The following is a 21,338-nucleotide window of genomic DNA, read 5'->3' on the forward strand; positions in this document are numbered from 1 at the left end:
TGTGGTCGATTAGGGTTCCGTGTCGAGTCCAACTCTTGTGTGGGTCGATAAGATTGTTTAGAAAGTTTATTTCTTTAGCGTCAAGTTTTGTGTTTGTCCTGCTTGATAAGGAGTCTGTATCGTAGGATATAAATAGCGACCCTGTGTGGTCTAAAAAAATTTTGTACACATCAATATAAACCAAAATCCTATTTTTTTCGCAATCTACTTTTCATATTTAGCGACTTCGTCGAATCTTTTTTTCTTTTTTCCACGAGTTCTTTTGAGTTAGCGAGGCCGCATCGCTTCGATCTCCGGCTCGCTGGTAAGTTCCGTGTTTATCGAATATTTTCTAGACTTTAACTTCGGGTGCATCGCTGTCATTTTATCTAGATTTATTCACAATTTATCAATACCTGCTAGATCTACAAGTTTTAACTCAAATCTTGTAGTTTTAGTTTTTATCACCAATTGATTCAGCTTGAAATAACTTCTATCAGCTAGATCAGATTTATTAAAATATACTATTCCATAGCTGATTTAGATATGTTTCGAGCGTTTATTTACCGAGCTCTATTTAAATCATGTTTTAGTAGCTTTTTACATTGCTCATGTTACTACAATCGGCTTCCCTAGCTGTTTGTCTTTACTCGTATCTGTCAGACCCGGGGCCACCGGGATGGGCACGTTACGAGGTTTAAGAGATTAAGCCCGTCTTATCTCTTATTCATTTTGTTTATCTCTTGTTTATCCCGTTTAAATAGGAGATAGAGTTAACCAACACGGAGAGGATCTACTCGAGATGTGTTCTGGTGTGATCCCTCGACGGGAGTTGGTTAGCATCTTTGTAACTCTGACCTCTCGGATATATAAGAGCGGTCAGGGACCCCTCTTAAAAAAAGGAGAAGATCATTAGGTCATTCTACACCAAAGGGAATACAAACCACCATACAGGACGTAGGGTGTTACGCTCTGTGCGGCCCGAACCTATCTAAAAGCCTTGTGTTCCTTGCACCTTCGAGTTCCTGATCTCGGCGTCTCCTCACCCAAAACTTACCACCTTGGGTATATCCCTCGGTGGGCAGCCGGTTAAACACCGACAGCTGGCGCGCCAGGTAGGGGAGCGCGTCGAAGATCCATCGGCGAGCTCGATGGCATCGTTCAAATTCGTCAGGTCAGTTCCCTCTCAGGGCACGACATTCGTTTTTGGTTCATGGGTCTGCGTCGCAGATGGTGTGGGCAGTTTTCGGCGATTCCTCGTCGACATGAAGCCAAAAACCCCCGTTGTGGATCTCCGTAGCGACCTCGACAAGTTCGTCGACGGGCTCGACAACTTGTCGCTCCACACTTCCGCAGCACAGATCGAGATGGAGTTCGCTCCAACCTCGACTTCTTCTGGTGTTGCGGCAATTCCCCCTGGTTTGGACTCGTTCCAATCTAGGGATCTGCGTAACCGATCTCAACTCGGCTTGTGCGAATCGGCCACTGACCTTCAGGAGGCCAACGCCTCTGGGTCCCTCTCCATGTTAGAGAAGGACCTGGACTTGCTACTCCAGGTCGGAAAGCTTGAAGCCACCGCGTGTCGGGGGGCTTCGGGTTGTTCTGGTACCGGTGATTTGGTGGTCACCTCTCTGTCGGAGGGGCACGTGGTGCACTGGAGGGGCATGCCGCTCCCCAATCTACTCGAGGCAGAGGGTCGACTCGTGGCCCACCTTGAGCCCTTGCCTTTTCAAGAGGGCAGGCCTTTGGCCACCATGGCGGAGGGGTCGACTGAACTAGTCGACGAAAGTTCTCACGAGCTCTCCTCCCGCCAGGTGCTGATGGCCGAAGAAGGCGAGGGCGATGAGGACCTCCTCATCGTCAACTTTGAAGCGATCTCTGAGGATGAGATTACAGCCGACGCCGCTGACGAGAACGATGCGATCGCGAAGCGCGGAGGGCCAGGAACAGGGCCCGCGCGATCCGGCGGAGGAGGGCCAACGAGCGAAGGCGATCTATGCATCGCGAGCTCGACCCTGAGTTTGCCGCCGTAAGCGAGCGGGGTTTCCGGACTCCGGTGGCCAACATCGCCAGGGTAACAGCCATCCTCGAGCGCAGCCATGATCCGGAAGTGCGTCAAGCGCTCCTTTATGCACAGAGGGCCTGGATCCAGTTGGATCAGCACAACCCGGCGCCCACCATCAGGGAGGAGCGCATGGGTGAGAGCCGGAGCCAGGCTCACAGCCGAACGGCTGGCGGCCGACCTCGACACCAGCCCAGCAACGACAACGCCCGCGGGAGCCAGACCCCTGGCGGGAGGCAGCAGCCACCGCAAGGGGGTCAGCCACGACAAGCCAATCATCGACTTCCTCCGGAGGATCTGCGCCAGCACATCAATGAAGGCCGCGATGCGCGGACCGTAATTTCTTCCAGGCGCAAGACCCGCGAAGAAGTCGAAAACGAAGGTACTGACTGTAGTGATCGATTTCCTGTTTTCTCTGCACGTTTCAGCAGCTACAAGTACCCAGAGAGTTTCAAACCCATTGGCATCACCAAGTACGACGGCAAGCAGGCTCCTCAGCAGTGGCTCCGTTGTTATTCCACGGCTATCGAGGTAGCAGGGGGCTCTAACGTTACCAAAGTCGTCTACTTCCCGATGGCTTTGGATCCTACGCCGCTCACTTGGCTGGAGAGCCTCGGCAGCAACTCCATCGACTCCTGGGAACGACTTAAGAAGGTCTTCATCGACAATTTGCAGGGAGCGATTGCTCGTGCAGGTACTCGACATGATCTTGCCCAGTGCAAGCAAGAACGCAACGAGCTCCTGCGGTCCTACACGCGTCGCTTCTTCGACGTCCGCGCCACCATCGCGAACATCTCGGAGGAGGACATCATCGACTGTTTCTATAACGGCATCACCGACCCGAGCATATATAGGGACTTCGGGCGGAACAGGCCGAAAACTGTTGCGGGCCTTCGTGATATGATGCACGATTGGTCCGACCAAGAGGAGAAGATGCGGGAGCGGTTCCCGCGGCGCCACGATAACAATCTGTGGCGCCCAAACGACAACCGCAGCGATAAAGGCCAGCGGGACTTTTCCGGGCCACCCCGGAAACGAAACCCGGATGATGTCATCGCGGCTATCGATCGTCCTTCGCGGGGCAAGAAGTCGACGACGCAGGAGGAGTTCGAGAAACTCCTGCAGAAGAAGTGCCCATGGCATCCGGGCGCTAGCCATGCCGCCATTGACTGCTACCACCTTCGGAGGACGTTCAGCAACACCGGTGGTGGAAAGAAGAATAAGAAGCCTGCTGACAAAGAATCCGAGGATGACGACCACGACGACCAGGGGCGCAATCCGAAGTTCCAGGATGCCTCAAAGGTCGTCAACGTTATCTTCGGAGGAGATGAGGATTTCGGTTCCAGGCGGGACCAGAAGCTGCTTCTTCGGGAGATCTTGTCCATTGAGCCGGCGGTACCGCGACCACTCCGTTGGTCGGAGGTCCCCATCTCGTTCTCTCGTGATGACCAGTGGACGAGCTTTTCTGAGCCCGGTAAATTTCCCTTGGTCCTGGATCCTGTGGTGGCGGAGGTCAAGCTTACCAAGGTCCTGATCGATGGCGGGAGTGGGCTCAATCTCATCTTCATCAGCACTTTAAAGAAGATGGGTCTGGATTTCAAGGATATGCTGGTTCCCAGCAAGTCCCCCTTCTACGGCATCGTCCCAGGTAATGCGGCGCACCCGCTTGGTACGGTGGTCCTCCCAGTCACCTTCGGCACGCGGGAGAATTATCGTACCGAATTCATCAAGTTTGAAGTGGCTACTTTTGACTCTTCTTACCATGCAATACTGGGTCGACCGGTACTTGCCAAGTTCATGGCAGTGCCGCATTATGTCTATCTGCTTCTTAAGATGCCAGGACTCGGTGGAGTGCTCACCCTCCGCGGCAACTTGAAGAAGTCGTATGACTGCAATCAGGAGGCGATCCAGTACGCTTCGACTACTCGCGTGCCAGATGCTTCGGGAGAAGTACTCGCGGCCGCGCAGCAGCTCTCCCAGACCGGGCTGGAGATTCCTTACAAGAAGGCCAACAAGTCGAGCATCCAGTCGACTGATGATGTGGCCCTCAAGACGATCCAGCTCCAGGAGGGAGATTCATCCAAGACCGCCATCATCGGTGCGGGCTTGGGTGACAAATAGGAACTCGCGCTCGTCAGCTTTCTTCGGGCTAACCGAGACATATTCGCATGGAAACCAGCGGATATGCCAGGGGTGCCCAGGGAGTTGATCGAGCATGCTTTGAATGTACACCCGAAGGCCACGCCTAAGAAGCAACGCCTGCGGAGGTTTGCCCACGACAAGCGTGAGGCCATTAAACGGGAGATCGCTAAACTTCTCGCGGCTGGATTCATTAAAGAAGTAATCCATCCAGAGTGGGTAGCGAATCCCGTCCTTGTAAAGAAAAAGAACAATGAATGGAGAATGTGTGTCGACTACACCGATCTCAACAAGCATTGCCCAAAAGATCATTTTGGGCTGCCGCGCATTGACCAAGTCGTCGATTCGACGGCTGGATGTGTCCTTCTTTGTTTTCTTGATTGTTACTTAGGGTATCATCAGATTGCGCTCAAGGAGGAGGACCAAATCAAGACTGCATTCATCACGCCGTACGGGACTTACGCCTACAAAACAATGTTCTTCGGGTTGAAGAATGCAGGAGCAACATATCAGCGTGCGATCCAGATGTGTTTCGCGGATCAGCTACACCGGAATGTTGAGGCCTATGTGGATGACGTGGTCGTCAAGACCAGGGATTCCGATAACTTGATCGTAGATTTGGAGGAAACATTTAGCAGTCTACGCAGATATCGGTGGAAACTCAATCCCACCAAGTGCGTTTTTGGAGTACCTTCAGGAAAATTGCTCGGGTTCATCGTCAGCAACCGGGGCATCGAAGCCAACCCTGTAAAGATCACTGCCATTACTGATATGGAGGCTCCGGCCACAATCAAGGATGTGCAGAAGCTGACAGGTTGTATGGCGGCCCTGAACAGGTTGATCTCCCGACTCAGGGAGAGAGGACTACCTTTCTTCAAGCTCCTAAAACGTCAAGACAAGTTTCAATGGACGGAGGAGGCCGAGCGGGCTCTACAAGACTTGAAAGTTCACCTCCAGTCGCCTCCGATCCTTACAGCTCCGCTATCGGAAGAGGATCTACTACTCTACATCGCGGTTGTCAACAGTGCTATTGTAGTCGAGCGAGGCGAAGAAGGCCATGCGTTTGGAGTGCAGAGGCCTGTTTACTTCGTCAGCGAGGTCCTCTCCGAATCAAAGGTACGGTATCCAGCTGTTCAAAAGCTCTTATATGCAATTCTAATTACATCAAGAAAGTTGCGCCATTACTTCGACGAGTACAAGATCACTGTGATTACGGATTTCCCGCTGGCGGATATTCTCCATAATCAAGATGCCATAGGACGCATATCTAAGTGGGCAGTGGAACTGGGGGCTTTGTCAATCGACTTCAAGCCACGCACTGCAATCAAGTCACAGGCTCTAGTCGACTTCATGGCTGAATGGAGGGAGAATCAAGTCCCAACCCCAGTGGACAAGCCAGAGCACTGGACCATATATTTTGATGGGTCCCTCAAGCTCGACAGCGGGGGCGCTGGTGTTTTGCTTATCTCCCCACGTGGCGAACAACTGAAGTACGTCCTTCAGATCCTATGGAAGGTATCCAATAATGAAGCCGAGTATGAAGCCTTGCTTCACGGGCTTCGTTTGGCGATATCACTAGGGATCAAGCGACTACTCGTATATGGCGATTCTCTTCTTGTTGTTCAGCAGGTCAATAAGGAATGGGATTGCAACAAGGAGACAATGGACGCATACGTACAGGAAGTGCGCAAGTTGGAAAGCAAATTTTCCGGCTTGGAGGTTCACCATGTGCTACGGGAGCACAATGTTGGTGCAGATATCCTGTCCAAGTTGGGATCAACACGCGCTCAAGTCCCGCCGGGGGTTTTCGTCCAGGAGCTCGATCAGCCATCCATCAAGCCTTCTCCGCAGGTAACCATCGAGTCGGGTTCCCAACAACCCGATCGAGAGGTTATGGTGCTGGGGGAGGACTGGCGAGCGGCCTTTATCGACTTCATTCAAGACCAACGGCTACCAGCGGGAATTGACGCCAAGAGTGCAGAAGCGGTACGCGTCTTGCGAAGAAGCAAGGGCTTCGCCCTGGTCAACGGCAAGCTCTACCGGCGTGGCGCTCGGTCAGGAGTTCTCATGAAATGCGTCACGAAGGAAGATGGTTACGACATACTGCGGGAGATCCACGAAGGCGTCTGCGGCAACCATGCGGCTTCAAGAACGCTGGTTGGGAAAGCATACAGGGCCGGCTTCTGGTGGCCTACTGCAGTCACCGACACGGAGGATCTCGTGCGCAGGTGCCAAAATTGTCAATTCTTCGGCAAACAGACGCATGTCCCAGCTCATAGCCTCATCACCATACCGCCATCTTGGCCTTTTGCCTGTTGGAGCCTTGACATGATCGGGCCCTTCACGACGGCACCAGGCGGCTTCACCCATGTTCTGGTGGCTATCGACAAGTTCACTAAGTGGATCGAGTACAAGCCGATAGCCAAGATCACGCCAGACCGGGTCGTCGACTTCATCTCAGATATTATGCATCGCTTCGGTTTCCCCAACACCATCATCACGGACTTGGGGTCAAACTTCACGGCGAACCAGTTCTGGGAGTTCTGCGAGAATGCTTGCATTGAAGTTAAATATGTCTCGGTTGCGCACCCCAGGGCTAACGGACAAGTCGAAAGGGCGAACGGCTTGATCATTGACGGCCTCAAGAAGAGACTTTATGATGAAAGCAGCAAGAAGGGAGGCAAATGGATGCATGAGTTGCCACAGGTCGTCTGGGGGCTTCGGACTCAGCCGTCCCAAGCCACAGGACAAACACCCTTTTTCCTCGTGTATGGATCCGAAGCCATTCTAACAGCCGATATCATGTGGAAGTCTCCAAGGGTCGAAATGTACAGTGAAGGCGAGGCGGACGAGGCGCGGCAGCTAGAGCTCGATTCTGTGGAAGAAGCTCGCTGTACCGCCCTTGTTCAGTCAGCCCGGTACCTGTAGGGGATTCGGCGATACCATGATCGCAACATCAGGGAGCGGCCATTCAGCGTCGGTGATTTGGTCTTGCGCCGTATTCAGGACGAGTCCGCCCTCCACAAGCTCAATTCAAGGTGGGAGGGCCCATTCGTCATCAAGCAGGTCACAAGGCCAGGGTCCTATTGACTACAATTCCCCGAGGGTCGCGAAGTCCCAAACTCCTGGAACGTTCAGAACTTGCGCAAGTTCTACCCTTAAGTCGAGGCCTGGTAATCGCTAATTCCCCGGGGGCTCAGAAGATCTCCTTTTCCCGAATCACTCTGGAGGCCATGAGCCACACGACTCGGGTTGTACATGCCTTCTTACTTCCACGATGGCCAGTGTCACGTGCAAACATATATATATCGACTTCTTGTCGCGCATGACGCGGGGGCTACGGCCACGGTCATCCCCCTTCGACTTTCATTTCCCACAGAGCCCTCGGCTCCGGCTAACTCCTCGGCATATCGAGTTCCGCCGCGACCTTCGATGGTCGCACGCGACAGCAGTCGCACTTTTTCCAACACAGTCGATCCGCTCGACTGGCTTACACCTAGTACGTTGGAAAGGCTCGCATAAAGAGCCACATCGACTACATCCTGAGTGGCTGCACTCAGAACAGTCTTGTTTTTGCCAAAAAGAATGGAAAGCTCGCGGCGCAGCCCGCACTCGCTCCTTGCAAGCTTGATCCGTCCGTCCGGGTCTTCTCCAGCTTACGGAGCACGCTCACAGCAGGAGCGACTTTCGACTACACCCCGGCCGCCGCACTCGGGACAGTCTTATTTTTAAGCTCTACGCACGGCAACCCCGCGACGATGCTCGCGTTCTTTCCTAACAAGTTTAGACCCGCTCGATCGAGTTGTGGCTATTCTGTTAGACGAATACTAACTGCCCTTCGGGTCGTTGCACCCAGGGAGGCGTCTACTACTTGAGTCTCGTAAGCCTGGATCCCAATTCAGCTAAGACACGCAAACAAGTAGAGATGTCGAGTAAAGCATTTACATAAGAGAATGATTAATTGTTTCATACACCCTAATCCTGTAGTACATTGTGTACAATTTGCTCCGCTACAGGTTGGGCCTCTTGCAAGTACTCTTCGAATCGCTCGTCTGTGCAGTCCGCCGCCATCCCTTGCGCAAAGATGCTCAGCTGCGCATTCAGCACGAAGGACTTTACATAGGCGAGGGCATTACTCACACACGCAACTGGAGCTTCGGACAGGAACTTCAGCATTTTCTTCGGGGCCTCGCGGAGCCGCTCTAGCAGGGGCCGCGGGCCTGCTTCGCCTTCTTCTGGCGGATCCACCATGTCCACCAGCTCCTGGGTGGCCCCCTGGAGGTCCTCCAGCTCCTTGCGCAGCTGCCCGTCCTTCTCGCCCAGCGTCTTGACTTGCTGAAGGCAGTCGACAAACTGGCGTTCAGTGTCGCCGATCACCTTCTGCAGCCTTTCGACGTCATCTGTACGACGATACAGCATATTCTTCACGTCAGTAAGCAGCTTCTCTTTGTGTTTCGTTATTTTCCTAAGTTCTGTGGTAAGGGTACTTCAGCATCTAAGAGAAGTAACTAAGGAAAAGTACTCGAAGGGTGCGAGGGCCTACCTTGGTGCGCCTTTTTCTCTGCCTTGAGCTGCTCCTGGTACTCTGCTTGTTGCTCCTTGAGCTGTTGTTGGAGCTCGGAGTTGGACTTCTCCATATTTTTCAGGTCATTCTTGAGCAACCAGGTCTCTCGAGTCCTTTCTTGCTTCAGTATATCAAGCTCTCGCTGCAGATAGCAATTCTTCATGATTTCCTCGGAGATGCGCCTGTCCAGGGCAGCTAGCTCTCACGCGTCACTCATGACCGCGCGGAGTTTCTCCGACTTCTTCTGGGATTTGGTGATCACATGCTGCGCAAAAGGGGGGAATGAGTCCTCAACAACTCTCTAACGTGCACATCTGGAACATTACCCGAGTATTACCATGGAGAAGTCGTATAACTCCTTGAAGGTGCTCTTGAAGGTCTTCATGTTCTCTGCCGATAGCAGGAGGTCATCCACCAGGTCGGTGGTAATGACGTTCTGGTGTCCTGGCCCGGCCCTCAACACCTCACGGGGGCCCCCCGAGGGTCCGGCGGCATCTCCGGACGGCGGCGGCTGGACACCTGCAAGCATACAAAGTGGTCAACACATTATGCCCAGACCTCGGCAGCCAGTCACGGGCGGGTAAGCGCATACCTGTGCCATCGGTACGAGCGGCGTCAGGATCTCGACTTGTTCTCCGCCACTGGGTCCGGCTCCCTCTTGCTAGGGCTCGGGGGGCGGCAAGTCGGGGAGCGCCGCATCCGCCTCAGGGGCCACCTCCGCGGGTACTGGCCCCCCAGGCGCCGAGGGCACGGAGGCTGCAGCAGTCGAGGCAGGCTCCGCACCGGAGGGATCAGCGCGAGTCGATGGCTTCGGGGCCGCTACAGCTGTGCCCGGCTCCAGCTGCAGTTGTACGGCGCTCGCCGCCCTGATGACATCAAAGACATTGTTATCCAAGTAGCCAAAAGCAAGATCTTCAAGCGACAGGAGGACAACTCACAGTGTCGACTTCTTTTTGGTGGCCTTCTTCACCCGCCAGGCCCGTCGAGGAATGCCCGTTGCTGATGGCGAGGCCTGGCCGGCCGATGGAGGGGTTCCCGCCACGGCAATTGTCACCGCAGCGGCGGCGGTGGGGCCCGTTTCCACCCCTTCGGGTCCAGTCCCGGGTGGCGGAGCAGGAAGACTGCAAGTGGATACTGTCAGTATTCAGCACCATTGATACTTGGCAACTAGCCAAAACAACAACTCAGTACCTGGAGGACTCGACTTCTTGGGCCTTGCGTTTGCGCACTTGCCGCTGGCCCTTTGGCACCGGAGGTAGAGCGCCGGCCAACTCCACGCTCTGGTCGGAGGAGTTGTCCCGGTGCGGTTCGCCTTCGGCTCCTCCTTCCGCATGCGAGTCCACGCATTCGGCGGACTCGCTGCTGCCTTGGGCCGCGGCAAGGCGAGCTTTCTTGGCTGCCGTGGCTGCAGCAGGGCGCGGTTCTCCTTCGGCTTCTCCTCCCGCCTACGAGTCCACGCGCTCGGCGGACTCGCTGCTGCCTTGAGCTGCAGCAAGGCGAGCTTCCTGGACAGCAGAAGGGAGGAGATGATATGCTCGGGGGAGGTCAGGCTGCGGCGGGTAGCTGCAATATAGCTCCGTGTGACCCTGCAGAAAGTCCTTCAGTTCAGCGCCGGTGCAGTAGCAGATTTCTTCAGTGAAAGAAGTCGAATACTTACCGGCGGGGGCAGATTTCGCGCGGAGAACAAGGTGGGCACGTACGGCACGGCGTTCACATCCAGCAGCACCCGCTGAACTCGCTGGAGCACGACTTCGTCTGGCACTTCCTCTGTGCACATGCGAGAAGGGTCAGCGGGGCCGGTGTACTCGAAGCCTAGGCAACAGCGCTGTTGGATGGGTTGGACGCGGCGCTTGTAAAATGAGAACATGACGGAGGCGCCGGTCACCCGCTCCTTCTTCTGTGCCTCGATGGCCTCCAGCAGCTCTCTGACTTGTATCATCTCCATGCCGGAGGGGTCAAGGTTCCATTCCCCCCTCACCACTGGCGGTCTGCTCGACTTCGTTGGCAGGTGGGGAGTATGGTTTTCGATGTAAAACCATAGGTTTTTCCATCCAGGAAGGTTTGAGGGGAATTTATATGAAAGATATTTTTCGCCGGCCTGCTGTCGCAGTTGGATGCCGGCGCCCCCCACCACGGCTAGTTTCTTTGTGGTAGGCTGGGGTTTGATGCGGAAGAGGAAGCGGAACAGATCCCAGAGGGGTTCAATTCCGAGAAATGCTTCGCAGAAATGGATGAAAATAGAAATATGGCAAACGGAATTCGGGTTGAGGTGATGGAGCTCAAGCCCGTAGTAGTAAAGAAGGCCACGAAAGAAGGAACAAGTGGGGAGGGCCAATCCCCGTTCGGCAAAATGGAAGAATGTGACGATTTCGTCGACATTCTCCATGGGGAAGGGCTCACGGAATGAGGGGCACCAGTTGACAAGGTTCTTCTCTTGCAGCAACCCCTCGGAAACTAATTTTTTCAGATTGTTGAGGGAGCACTTACTGTGTGTCCACCCCGTCGTCAATGGCTCCGCATCCTTCTTCATTTCTTCGATCTCTGATTTCTTGGACGCCATCTCCGACGCACCGGCCACGAGATGCTCGGGGGCTGCGGGGAGAGGGGCGGGGAGGTCGGAGTGGGAGGTTTTCTTGGGGGGAAGGCGGCAGCGTTTGGCTCAGATTGGGGTTTTGGTGGTTTTTGGCGGAATGCGGACTGAAAGCACAATTTTCCCTCCTATTGCCGCGGGTTAAGTAACCAGTGGGAGGGGAAAGTTATTGTTCTGAAGTTCAAGAGTCATTTTGTGGAATATTCCGAAGGTGAGGGGTCGTTTGGTGGTCTGAATGGATTAAATATTCAATTAATCATTTTTTCAGGGCTAATTAGCCCGAAAAAAGGGGATTTTCGAATCTTTGGTCTAATTACATCATTTGTATTATCACTTTGGTCTCCCCTTAACGTGTCATTGTTTAGCCTATATGCCACAATTTTTGGACCCTTATCTCCAATTTTGTGGGATTTGGATTTAAGGCTCGAGGGCTGCGGGGTACGTGGCATCGACTACTTATTTTTCAAATTTCTTTGAAGGATAAGGAGGATTACAGATTAATGTAACCCTCAGCCTGATTCTCCGATTCAACCTAAGGCTCGGGGGCTACTCCATATGGAGTGCGATTTTTAAATCACACACCATAACAAAAATTCGGGGCATGAGCACCTCATAGCTTCGATGCAGCCAGACAAGTACTCGAAGAAGGACTTCAAGACGAAGCTTTGGAAGAAGTCGAAGACTGCTTCGAAAGTACTCGATAAGCCTGCAGTACTCAGCTACGAAGAGCTCGGGGGCTTGTCAGACCCGGGGCCATCGGGCTGGGCACGTTACGAAGTTTAAGAGATTAAGCCCGTCTTATCTCTTATTCATTTTGTTTATCTCTTGTTTATCCCGTTTAAATAGAAGATAGAGCTAACCAACACGGAGAGGATCTACTCGAGATGTGTTCTGGTGTGATCCCTCGACGGGAGTTGGTTAGCATCTTTGTAACTCTGACCTTTCGGATATATAAGGGAGGTCAGGGACCCCTCTTAAAAAAAGGAGAAGATCATTAGGTCATTCTACACCAAAGGGAATACAAACCACCATACAGAACGTAGGGTGTTACGCTCTATGCGGCCCGAACCTGTCTAAAAGCCTTGTGTTCCTTGCACCTTCGAGTTCCTGATCTCGGCGTCTCCTCACCCAAAACTTACCACCTTGGGTATATCTCTCGGTGGGCAGCTGGTTAAACACCGACAGTATCAGCAGCTTTGCTGTTATAATTTATTGGAGAAATTCGGTACACCAGCCGTTCACTCCTAAATTTAACATCTCATTTTCTTATCAATCAACGGGTCAGATTGACTAGCAAGTCTTTTGTCCAGGTTCAGTGTGTTACTGCATGGTCGCTGCATGAATTTTTTTTCGTCAACTGATATGTATTAATAAAAGCCTCTGGTTAAATTTGGAATAGTAAAAGTAACAAATATTGAAAAACAGAGGTCGCAACTAGCTATTTGGCCCACAAGACCGACCTTCTCTGTCAAGGCCCAATAGGTGCTTACCAAGTTCACGGCCCACCGTGCGCGCAGCAAGCAAATACTAGAACCTTCCCCCATCTCTCTATCGCTGTCCGGTCCGGCGTTCCCTATTTCCCCTCGCAACCACCTTCTCTCTTCTCCAGTTCTCCCCAAACCCTAATCTTCCCTCCCCACCTCCACATCGAACCCATTGGATCGTTCGGCGGCGATGGAGGGGAAGGAGGAAGGCCGGATCTTCGTGGGCGGCCTGTCGTGGCAGACGGACGAGCGCAAGCTCCAGGAAGCCTTTGACCGCTTCGGCAAGGTCGTCGACGCGCAGGTACCCGTAGTCCCCCGCTCTTCTCTGTTAGCGCCTCATGCCCCGGCAAGTTTTGCTGGATCTGTTAGTTTGGTGTAGTCGGCGGCGCGATTTTCGACGGTTTTATGCTTAGACGAAGGGCCGGAGCGTGTGGTGGTGCAGGGTGGAAAGGTGGATCTGTGGATTGCTCTTGTGTGTGGTCGAACGGGAATCTGCTTTGCGTTTATACCTCTCACGCAAATAGGTGAAGGAAAAATAAATTTCTTTAGTTAGAGGTAACCAAATCCTTTGGTTTCCGGAACCAAATTAAAATGATGACTATCGGGCCTTCTTGCTAAGATGGGCTAAAGATTTCAGTATCATATACGCCACAATGGGAATGCAGATACATACATTTTAACTTCTCAAAGGATCCTTCGTTATTTTTCAATGTTGAATGCTTTCTCTGGGTAATTTAACTCACTGCTCTTGTTTTGTCTATCTTTCTTTGCATCTGGGGTCTGCTCTCCATTCATTGTTTGCTGAGGCTGAATGAGCTGGCAGATTTCCAGAGCTGGATTGCACAGTGATACGTGTTGCTTTCCCAAGCTGAAATGTGATGATGTTCGTTACAGTTAGATGCCTGAATTGAGCACATTGATCCGTATTGAATAAGGGGGAACAGCCATTGGTCCTACTTTTGCTAGTCTTCTGCTATTCCTTAGTTCAGTTTGGTGGTCTGATGAAAAATGAATGGGACGTTACTGCCAATTAATTGAAACAATTGGACGAGCATACCTGCCCTACCCTGTTTCTTTAGTTTGTTGTCTGCAGTCCTTGTGATTTTTGAAATTCTACTCCTCCAGCACAAGAGCTGTGCACACCTGTGGAGAACAAGCAACAGGGCCCATATCCATGACACAGGAGTGGCCCATTGCTCTACTATGAAAAGATCAAAACAAATTACAGCTGTATCTGGTTGAACCGAGTTGATTGGCTGATAAGAAGCAACAGAAATCATCGATTTGTTATTAGTATCTGGTTGAGTCTATGGCCATGTTTTCAGTTGGGTTCATTGGCATGCTTGCAGACAGAGATCATGACCACAGTTGGCTTGTTTTGTTTTTATCTATATGACCTGACTGCATAGTTCTTTACATCTTGCTACCTTTCTCAGCATTATGCGAACTAGAGACAAGTTTGATCTTTCCCTGTTCCAGTATTTTGTTAGAACTAGATAAAGTCTTTCTGCTATGATTTACAGCTGCAACTCTTTATGGACATGCTTAATTCATTGCATAGTTAAAAGCTCCAGCAAAATTTGGTTTTTCCTTTTTTCTATTTTGTTAAAACTCAAGCAACTCCTTTCTTAAGGACACTTCACTCCAATGTTCTTTCTTGTATAATCCATTTTTTATTAATACTATTGCTGCTTGCCTGCTTGAGTCGGTAAATGCTTCCATTGATGGAAGTCAAAATTTGTTGAAAGTCCAGATTTGCATATCGGTGCATTGGACAGTATTCAGTGATCATGTATGGACATTTGACAGACTACTGCTGGAGCAGAAAATTGATGCTAGCCTCACCAGTGCGGACCTTTGATTCATTGTCTCTGTGTGATATTGCTTTCAGCCACCTCCATGCGTTGTATTGCAGTATTGGGAAGAGAACAGATTTATTTAACATACGAGGTAGCCAGCGGCTCAGAGTTTCACTGTTGTTTTCATGGAAATGGAAGTTGCTTGCCTCTCTAGGTTTTCAGCATTGGTTTAGATGATCTGATGTGTAAAGTAGAAGTATATATGGCGGTGGCATATCTGCTAGATTTCTTGACACCAGAATATGCTGAAATTATTGAGAGAAGTTAGTTCATGTGGGTAGCTGTAAAATTGGTCCCTGGTTGGAAATAGTTCACTTTGCCGGAACATGGTGCCCAGAGGCTCTATGACTTTGCTCCTTGTTCTGATAATGAGCTTTGCTGTTTTGGGAATAGACTTTTTGATCAAGATAGTTACAGCTAGATGCATTTGTGTCAGGATTACGATTGTTCTTGAATCACAGAGATCCAGGAATAACCTAATCTCAGTGCTTCTCTCTCCCTCCCAAGGTAATGTCTTAAAGTTGTCCATCAACTGTCTCTAAATTTATCCAGAAATGATTCTGGTTAGTGAAATCTGTTTCACATTGTACTATGTTAGTGTGCTGTGTTTTAATGGTTCCTCTGTATAACTACGCTTTAAGGTAGCAGTCTCATAAGTGGCAACCTTTTTTGAGCAATGTATGCTTCTAATTTCGAATAAAGTAGGAAGATACAATGCTGTTTTATAATATTATTAGTAAGCTTATGTTGAAATGTTAGAGCAACATTTTTGTACCAAATGGAGAATTATTTTGCGTAAATTAAATTATTTGTTGCCCTTGTATTTATTTCAAAATTCAAGTACTTACTATGGATGGTGGCTTGTGTATGGGCTGTATGTTACTGAAACAATTGTTTCCAGGCCATTTGTTACTGACATCTATATTCTTTTCACTTGTTTTAGTATCTTTTTGTCTTCTTCACATTCATTATATACTAATGAGCGTTTTTACTTGTAGATCATGCTGGAGAGACACACTAACCGCCACAGGGGCTTTGGCTTTGTGACGTTTGAAGATCGGCGGGCAGTTGACAGCGCTATCAAAGAGATGCATGGCCAAGAGTTAGATGGTCGGACCATTTCAGTGAACAAGGCTGAGCCTAAGATGAACACAGATGACACAAGATATGACAATGGTGGTGGACGAGGAGAGTATCGTGGTGGTAGAGGTGATGGTCCACCCCCTGGTAATTGCTTCGAGTGTGGTCGTCCTGGACATTGGGTTCGTGATTGCCCTAGTGCTGGTGGTGGTCGTTCTGGCAGATTCTCATCTAAGTTTGGTGGTGGCAGTGGTGGTGGCAGGGGAGACCGTTTCTCTGGGTCAGATAGGTTTGGCGATCATTACATGGATGATCGTTATGATGGTGGTCGTTATGGGTACCGTGACCAAGTTGACACAAGAGACAGGTATGCTGGGGGCCGTGATCGTTATGCCAATGATCGCTACCCCTCCGGTGGCGATCACTTTGGTGCAGACAGGTATGGAGGTGGCTCAGATCGTTATGCACCAAGTGGTTATGGTAGGGAGCGAGAAAGAAGCTATGACAGGGATGGAGTTCGTGGTGGTGGTGGTGGTGGCGGCAGCGGCTATGATAGGAGTGGCCCAAGGGGTGGTGGAAGCTATGATAGGGATGGCCCGAGGGGTGGCATGGGTGGTGGCTATGACAGGGATGGTCCACGTGGTGGTGTCGCTGATCGTTATGGCGGTGGAGGACCTGCACGCTATGACGGAGGAAGTTACAGGGAGAGGCCTGGGCCATATGATCGCCCCAGCAGGGGAGGAGGACGTTTTGATGATCGCTACTGATGAACCGTTGCAGACCCAAGCTCTTGATGTTGCAGTTTAATGTTTGCAGTTTCGTGTACCTGAATGATTAATGTATCCCTCCTTGGCACTTTTATGTCTAATTCTGTTCTTCAACCAGTACTGGCACTGATGTTGCCTTCTTTGATAAGTTTATCTGGCAGACTGTTTTTGCTTGTTGAGATCCTATATCTTGCTCTGAGCTGTTACCTTATGTTTCAGTTGTGCATGTGGTGCATCCTGCAGTTGTAGGGAGTTGAGGTTCTCAGTGATTCTGATTTGAGTATCTGGTATGCAAGGATTATATTTTTAGAGATTGCTTGGCACTGTTGGTCTGAATAGCCGGTTTGCATGGATTGTATGTTAAGTGATGCTCGCTTGTCACTGTTGTTCATACATGGTTGTTTGCGAGGATATATTCGCAGTGGTCTCTTGTCATTGTTAGTCTGAAACACTGAATATCTGCAATACAAGGATTACTGAACACCTGTCAACAGTGGTCTCTTGTCATTGTTAGTCAGAATATCTGCAACGCAAGGATTATAACAGAACAGCTGTCAAGTATCCCTGGAAATAGCTGAAAACAATGCAAAGTGCCAAAGTCTGCTGTTACTTTTGTTATCAGTCCTGAAAACCGCTGTTTAGAAAAGCACCGAGCCAGACCATGGTCATGTTGGGCAGAGCGGAAACTTGTTCAGAAGCTATTTGGTGGCTAAAGTTTTAGCAGCCAGTTGGTGGCTAGCTGGCTAGAGAAACAGCTTGTTAAAGAAGCAGCTGGTTACAGAAGTTAAATGTTTGGCAGATTGATTATTGAATGGGCTGAAATCCTGTCTAAAGTGAGAAATGACTGAAATACCCTTACTGATTACTGAATACATGTATTTCTTATGTACAGATATATATTTATTTATTTTTATAACAGAATAATAATAGAATTATTAACAATACAAATATATCAAATAATTAATCATAAATTACTCTTAAATAAGATAATAATAACTTAATTATAAATTAGATAGCATAATTATAAATTAGATAATAGAGTGTCATTATATCATTTTTTTGCGCAAATTACATTATCAATATCCTCCAGCCAATACTTGTGCAATAGCATCTCGTACATCTCCCATATCTTCCTCATCACCAACATAACTAGAGTTCCCGCATCCCCATCAACATATGTCTCATCAGATGCAAGTGTATCAAAGTTATTATCACTCAAATTGCTATCTCTAATAAAGTTGTGCAACGCCATGCAAGCAATTATAATATTTGATTGTTTCTTCATTGAGTAGCTCGGCATTTTTAAAAGAATGCGCCATTTCATTTTCAGCACCTCAAATGAACGCTCAATAACATTTCTAAGCGATGAGTGAGCATGGTTGAACAACTCCTTCAACCCAATTGGTTGGCTAGCATTTTGAAATTCTGTGATGTGGTAACTTTGACCTTTATAAAGTGCTAGATAGCCCTTTCTATTTGGGTAACCTGAGTTAATAAGATAGTACTTCCTGTCGTGAGAATGTGAAAAATTATTTTTGTATTTATTGAACACAGTGTCCCTCCATATGCGAGTATCATGAGCGGACCCAGACCATCCCACTACCACAAATGTGAACCTCATATCAAAATCACAAACAACCATAACATTCTGACTGCAATATCCATGTCGATTCATATGCACTGCCTGCTCAGATGGTGGAACAATGACTTCAATATGTGTTCCATCTATTGCACCTATGCAATTTCTGAAATGAGGTCAGGATCTATGCTCTCGGATTTTTGGATGCACCACAGCAAAGATCTCATCTATGGATTTGATATTTTTGGCAGCCAAAAGATTCACAGCTTCTAAGACATCATTGAACCTTCTACTCACAGTTTCTAAAGAATGTGAAAAAATATGCTTTGCTTGCCGAACTGATTGAGGTGCACCGCACATCTATAAGAACATACTAAGTGCTTCAATCGAGCACATCTCATCTGAGGATGTCAAACCATAATTGTTAACTAATTCCTCATGCAAGCTATAGAACACTAACCTTCCCATTCTGAACATGTTATAGCAGCTCTCTTCATTATTAAGTTGCCTCTGAATAAATTGATAACTTGATTCTTCTGACACTTTTCTTGGCTTCTTTTCAGATGAAGATATCCCAGAATCAAGCATTGCATAAGCTACTATTGCTGCTGCTTCATACATCCAACCACTTAATTCACTTGAATTACTTGCCATTTCAGAATCATTAGACTCACTTGAAGTGAAAGCCATCTGTATAGATAACTAAAAACCATATGTCAAAGTTCAAAATTCAAAACTGATTCAGCATACTACACACTAAATTAAAGGTACAATACAAATGATAATTTAAAAATATAATACACTAGTAATCTTAATCTCTAGCGTTTCTTCCTCTCCTCCCAAGTCCTCTTAAGCCATCCAAGCTTCCCTTCAGGGGTTTTAAGAGTGACAAACACATCTCTAAATTCTTTTTTGATGAGGAGTTGTGTGGTATAAAAATATTCATCACTTCCTTCACATGCCCCAGCTTCAATGACTGATTGCAACATTTCTGCTATCTCTTGCCTAACATGATCAGTGGGTGAAGAAGTTGCAGAGCTTGAACTAGCTTTCTCCACAAATGAGTCCACAAATCGCTGAACTGCATATCTCTAAAATTTTTCTTCCCCTTCTTTGGAGATTTATAAGCAGCACCTCTTTTCACAGGTTGTTTTTCAGCAGGACTTGGATGTAGCTCTTAGACATCATCACTACCATTATCCTTATCATTACCGGCTGACCCCTCTCTTGCACCTGGAGCCACAGCATTCGCATTGGTGCAGGACGCACCACTAAATATGATTTCAACATCTTCTTCGTTATCCAAAGGGGCAAATCTAAATTTCTTGCACAACGGCATGGCCTGAAACACAAAAACTCTATGAGTTTATATTATCATACAACAACATAATTTGATAATACAACAAAATCAAATTCAAGGTTGCTTACATGAATTTTTTATTCCCACCAATCATCACTAGCCGCAATTGTACCGGCGCGGGGGGCCCGGCGCGGGGGGCGGCGCGGGGAGGCCGACGCAGGGGGGCGGCGCAGGGGGAATGGATTGGGGAAGCGAGAAGCTGCGGAAGCTGGTCAGACGCGGCTGCTCGTTTCATGAAGGCGGTCGGCAAGCGCTTGGGGGGGGGGGAAGCGGCCCATAAGCGAAGCGTTTGGCCAGCCCGCGGCTTAAAATTGCTCACAAGCTGGCCCATAAGTTGGCCCAAGCAGACCCCATGTTAGATGGGTATCTTCTATTTGCACAGGTAGAGTGTTGTTCTGTGATGCCTCTGTTTAGCAAACCAATAGGTTGCGTCGTTCCTTTATTTCGTTTTCATGGTTTGCCGGTGATGGCTTTTGTACATAACCTTAATATCTGTAAATCGATTCGAAGATCTTGTAAATCTGAGCATTCACATTGCTCGAGTCCGGCGATTATTTTCAGTTTCATCTTAGCACGGGAAAGTACGGGGTGACACCGACGGCAGACCTCAGAGGCACCGATAAAATATGGGAAAAGCGAGAGACAAAAAAAGAAATTCAATTCGGAAGAACACGGTGCGGTTGCCGCTGCCGCCTGTCGCCGTCTCCGCATCTCTACCGTCCAGCGTGACTTATCCAAAAGCTGCCCGTCTCTATCCTCCTCCGTCCTAGTAATTGGACTCGTCAAGAAAAATCATAATCTTTGGTTTCGTAATATATACTTTAGTCCAACTCTTTAATCTGTATCTATACCTATTTTTAAAGCACGTAAAATTTTCATCTAAATGGTTGATCCGTCTCGTGTCACAGGATGGACCTACCAATCTTCCATTCACGACTCGATCACTTAGATTTCTACGTATTGTACGGATAACTATACGCATCCGATATTTATACTAACTTTATTCGTATCAATGCGCGGGCATATTTATTTAGTTATATTAACATTAGTTGATGGATGACTCCGGTAACGTTAGCATGGTACGAACGTATTTGCCTAGTTATATTAGCGTATAATTTATGTACGGTCCGGTAACGCCAAATTAGTGGCCGTCGTTCTCAAGTGAAAAGGAGTTATGTTAATACACTTTTTTACGTTGATCGAAGAACTGCCAATATGGACGCTGATTGATGAGCACCATTGGCCTTGCCTCTTTATGCTAATATATGTAGTAGTATGCTATTAGTGAAGTGGATGGAGCCCGCTAGCCGCGGACGTTTTCCTTTCGAAACTGATAGTTTGAGGCGATAAGCGAAACTAACTTTTGGCTAGTGTGCGCTACTTAAACAAGGCACGCACGGGTGGAGTACGTGACGTCCCCTCCACTTTTTGCCCTCTCTCTGAAAAATCAATATCTGATATAGAAGATGTGTTTGGAGATACTCCCTTCTCGCATCCTCTTGAGTCATATATGAGCTTTGGCGAGGGCTCAACCATGTATGGTTATATGGCTGTTAAAGGAAGTCATATAAAAGACATAGTCTCAAGATAATAACCTTATGCATAACCGACTATCTTCTAACCTTACACATAACCGACTACCTTCTAATATGACGCAGTATTCCACTTATCTGATGCAGCATTAGTCTCTTATTGAGCGGTGGTTTCATATCACATCTTCCCCTCTCTAAATAAGATCTTAGCTTTTTTGTCTTAAATCGTTGATGGCAGGCAAGTGACGTAAAACTATATGGCACAAACATTAAAGGCGTCATGATTAATCTATTATAAATTTTATTTGTAACTGAGGATCGTTCCACCTCTCTAAACTAGATC

The 21,338-nt window shown here is 48.8% G+C and overlaps 1 protein-coding gene across 2 annotated transcripts; it reads left to right on the plus strand.

The window, feature by feature from the left end:
* The first annotated feature begins 12,882 nt into the window (after nucleotides 1-12,882).
* On the plus strand, nucleotides 12,883-16,710 carry LOC112874784 (glycine-rich RNA-binding protein RZ1C-like). Of its 2 annotated transcripts, XM_025938307.1 has the most exons (3): nucleotides 13,049-13,119; nucleotides 15,114-15,184; nucleotides 15,676-16,710. In XM_025938307.1, the coding sequence occupies exon 3, from the start codon at nucleotides 15,679-15,681 to the stop codon at nucleotides 16,522-16,524; it is 846 nt and encodes a 281-aa protein (XP_025794092.1). In that variant the 5' UTR covers nucleotides 13,049-13,119; nucleotides 15,114-15,184; nucleotides 15,676-15,678; the 3' UTR covers nucleotides 16,525-16,710. The 2 variants fall into 2 exon arrangements, with proteins under 2 accessions (XP_025794091.1, XP_025794092.1); XM_025938306.1 differs by lacking the exon at nucleotides 15,114-15,184 and having other exon boundaries at nucleotides 12,883-13,119.
* Nucleotides 16,711-21,338: the final 4,628 nt, after the last annotated feature.

This window comes from Panicum hallii, chromosome 9 (assembly GCF_002211085.1).
Source record: "Panicum hallii strain FIL2 chromosome 9, PHallii_v3.1, whole genome shotgun sequence".
NCBI lineage: Eukaryota > Viridiplantae > Streptophyta > Magnoliopsida > Poales > Poaceae > Panicum > Panicum hallii.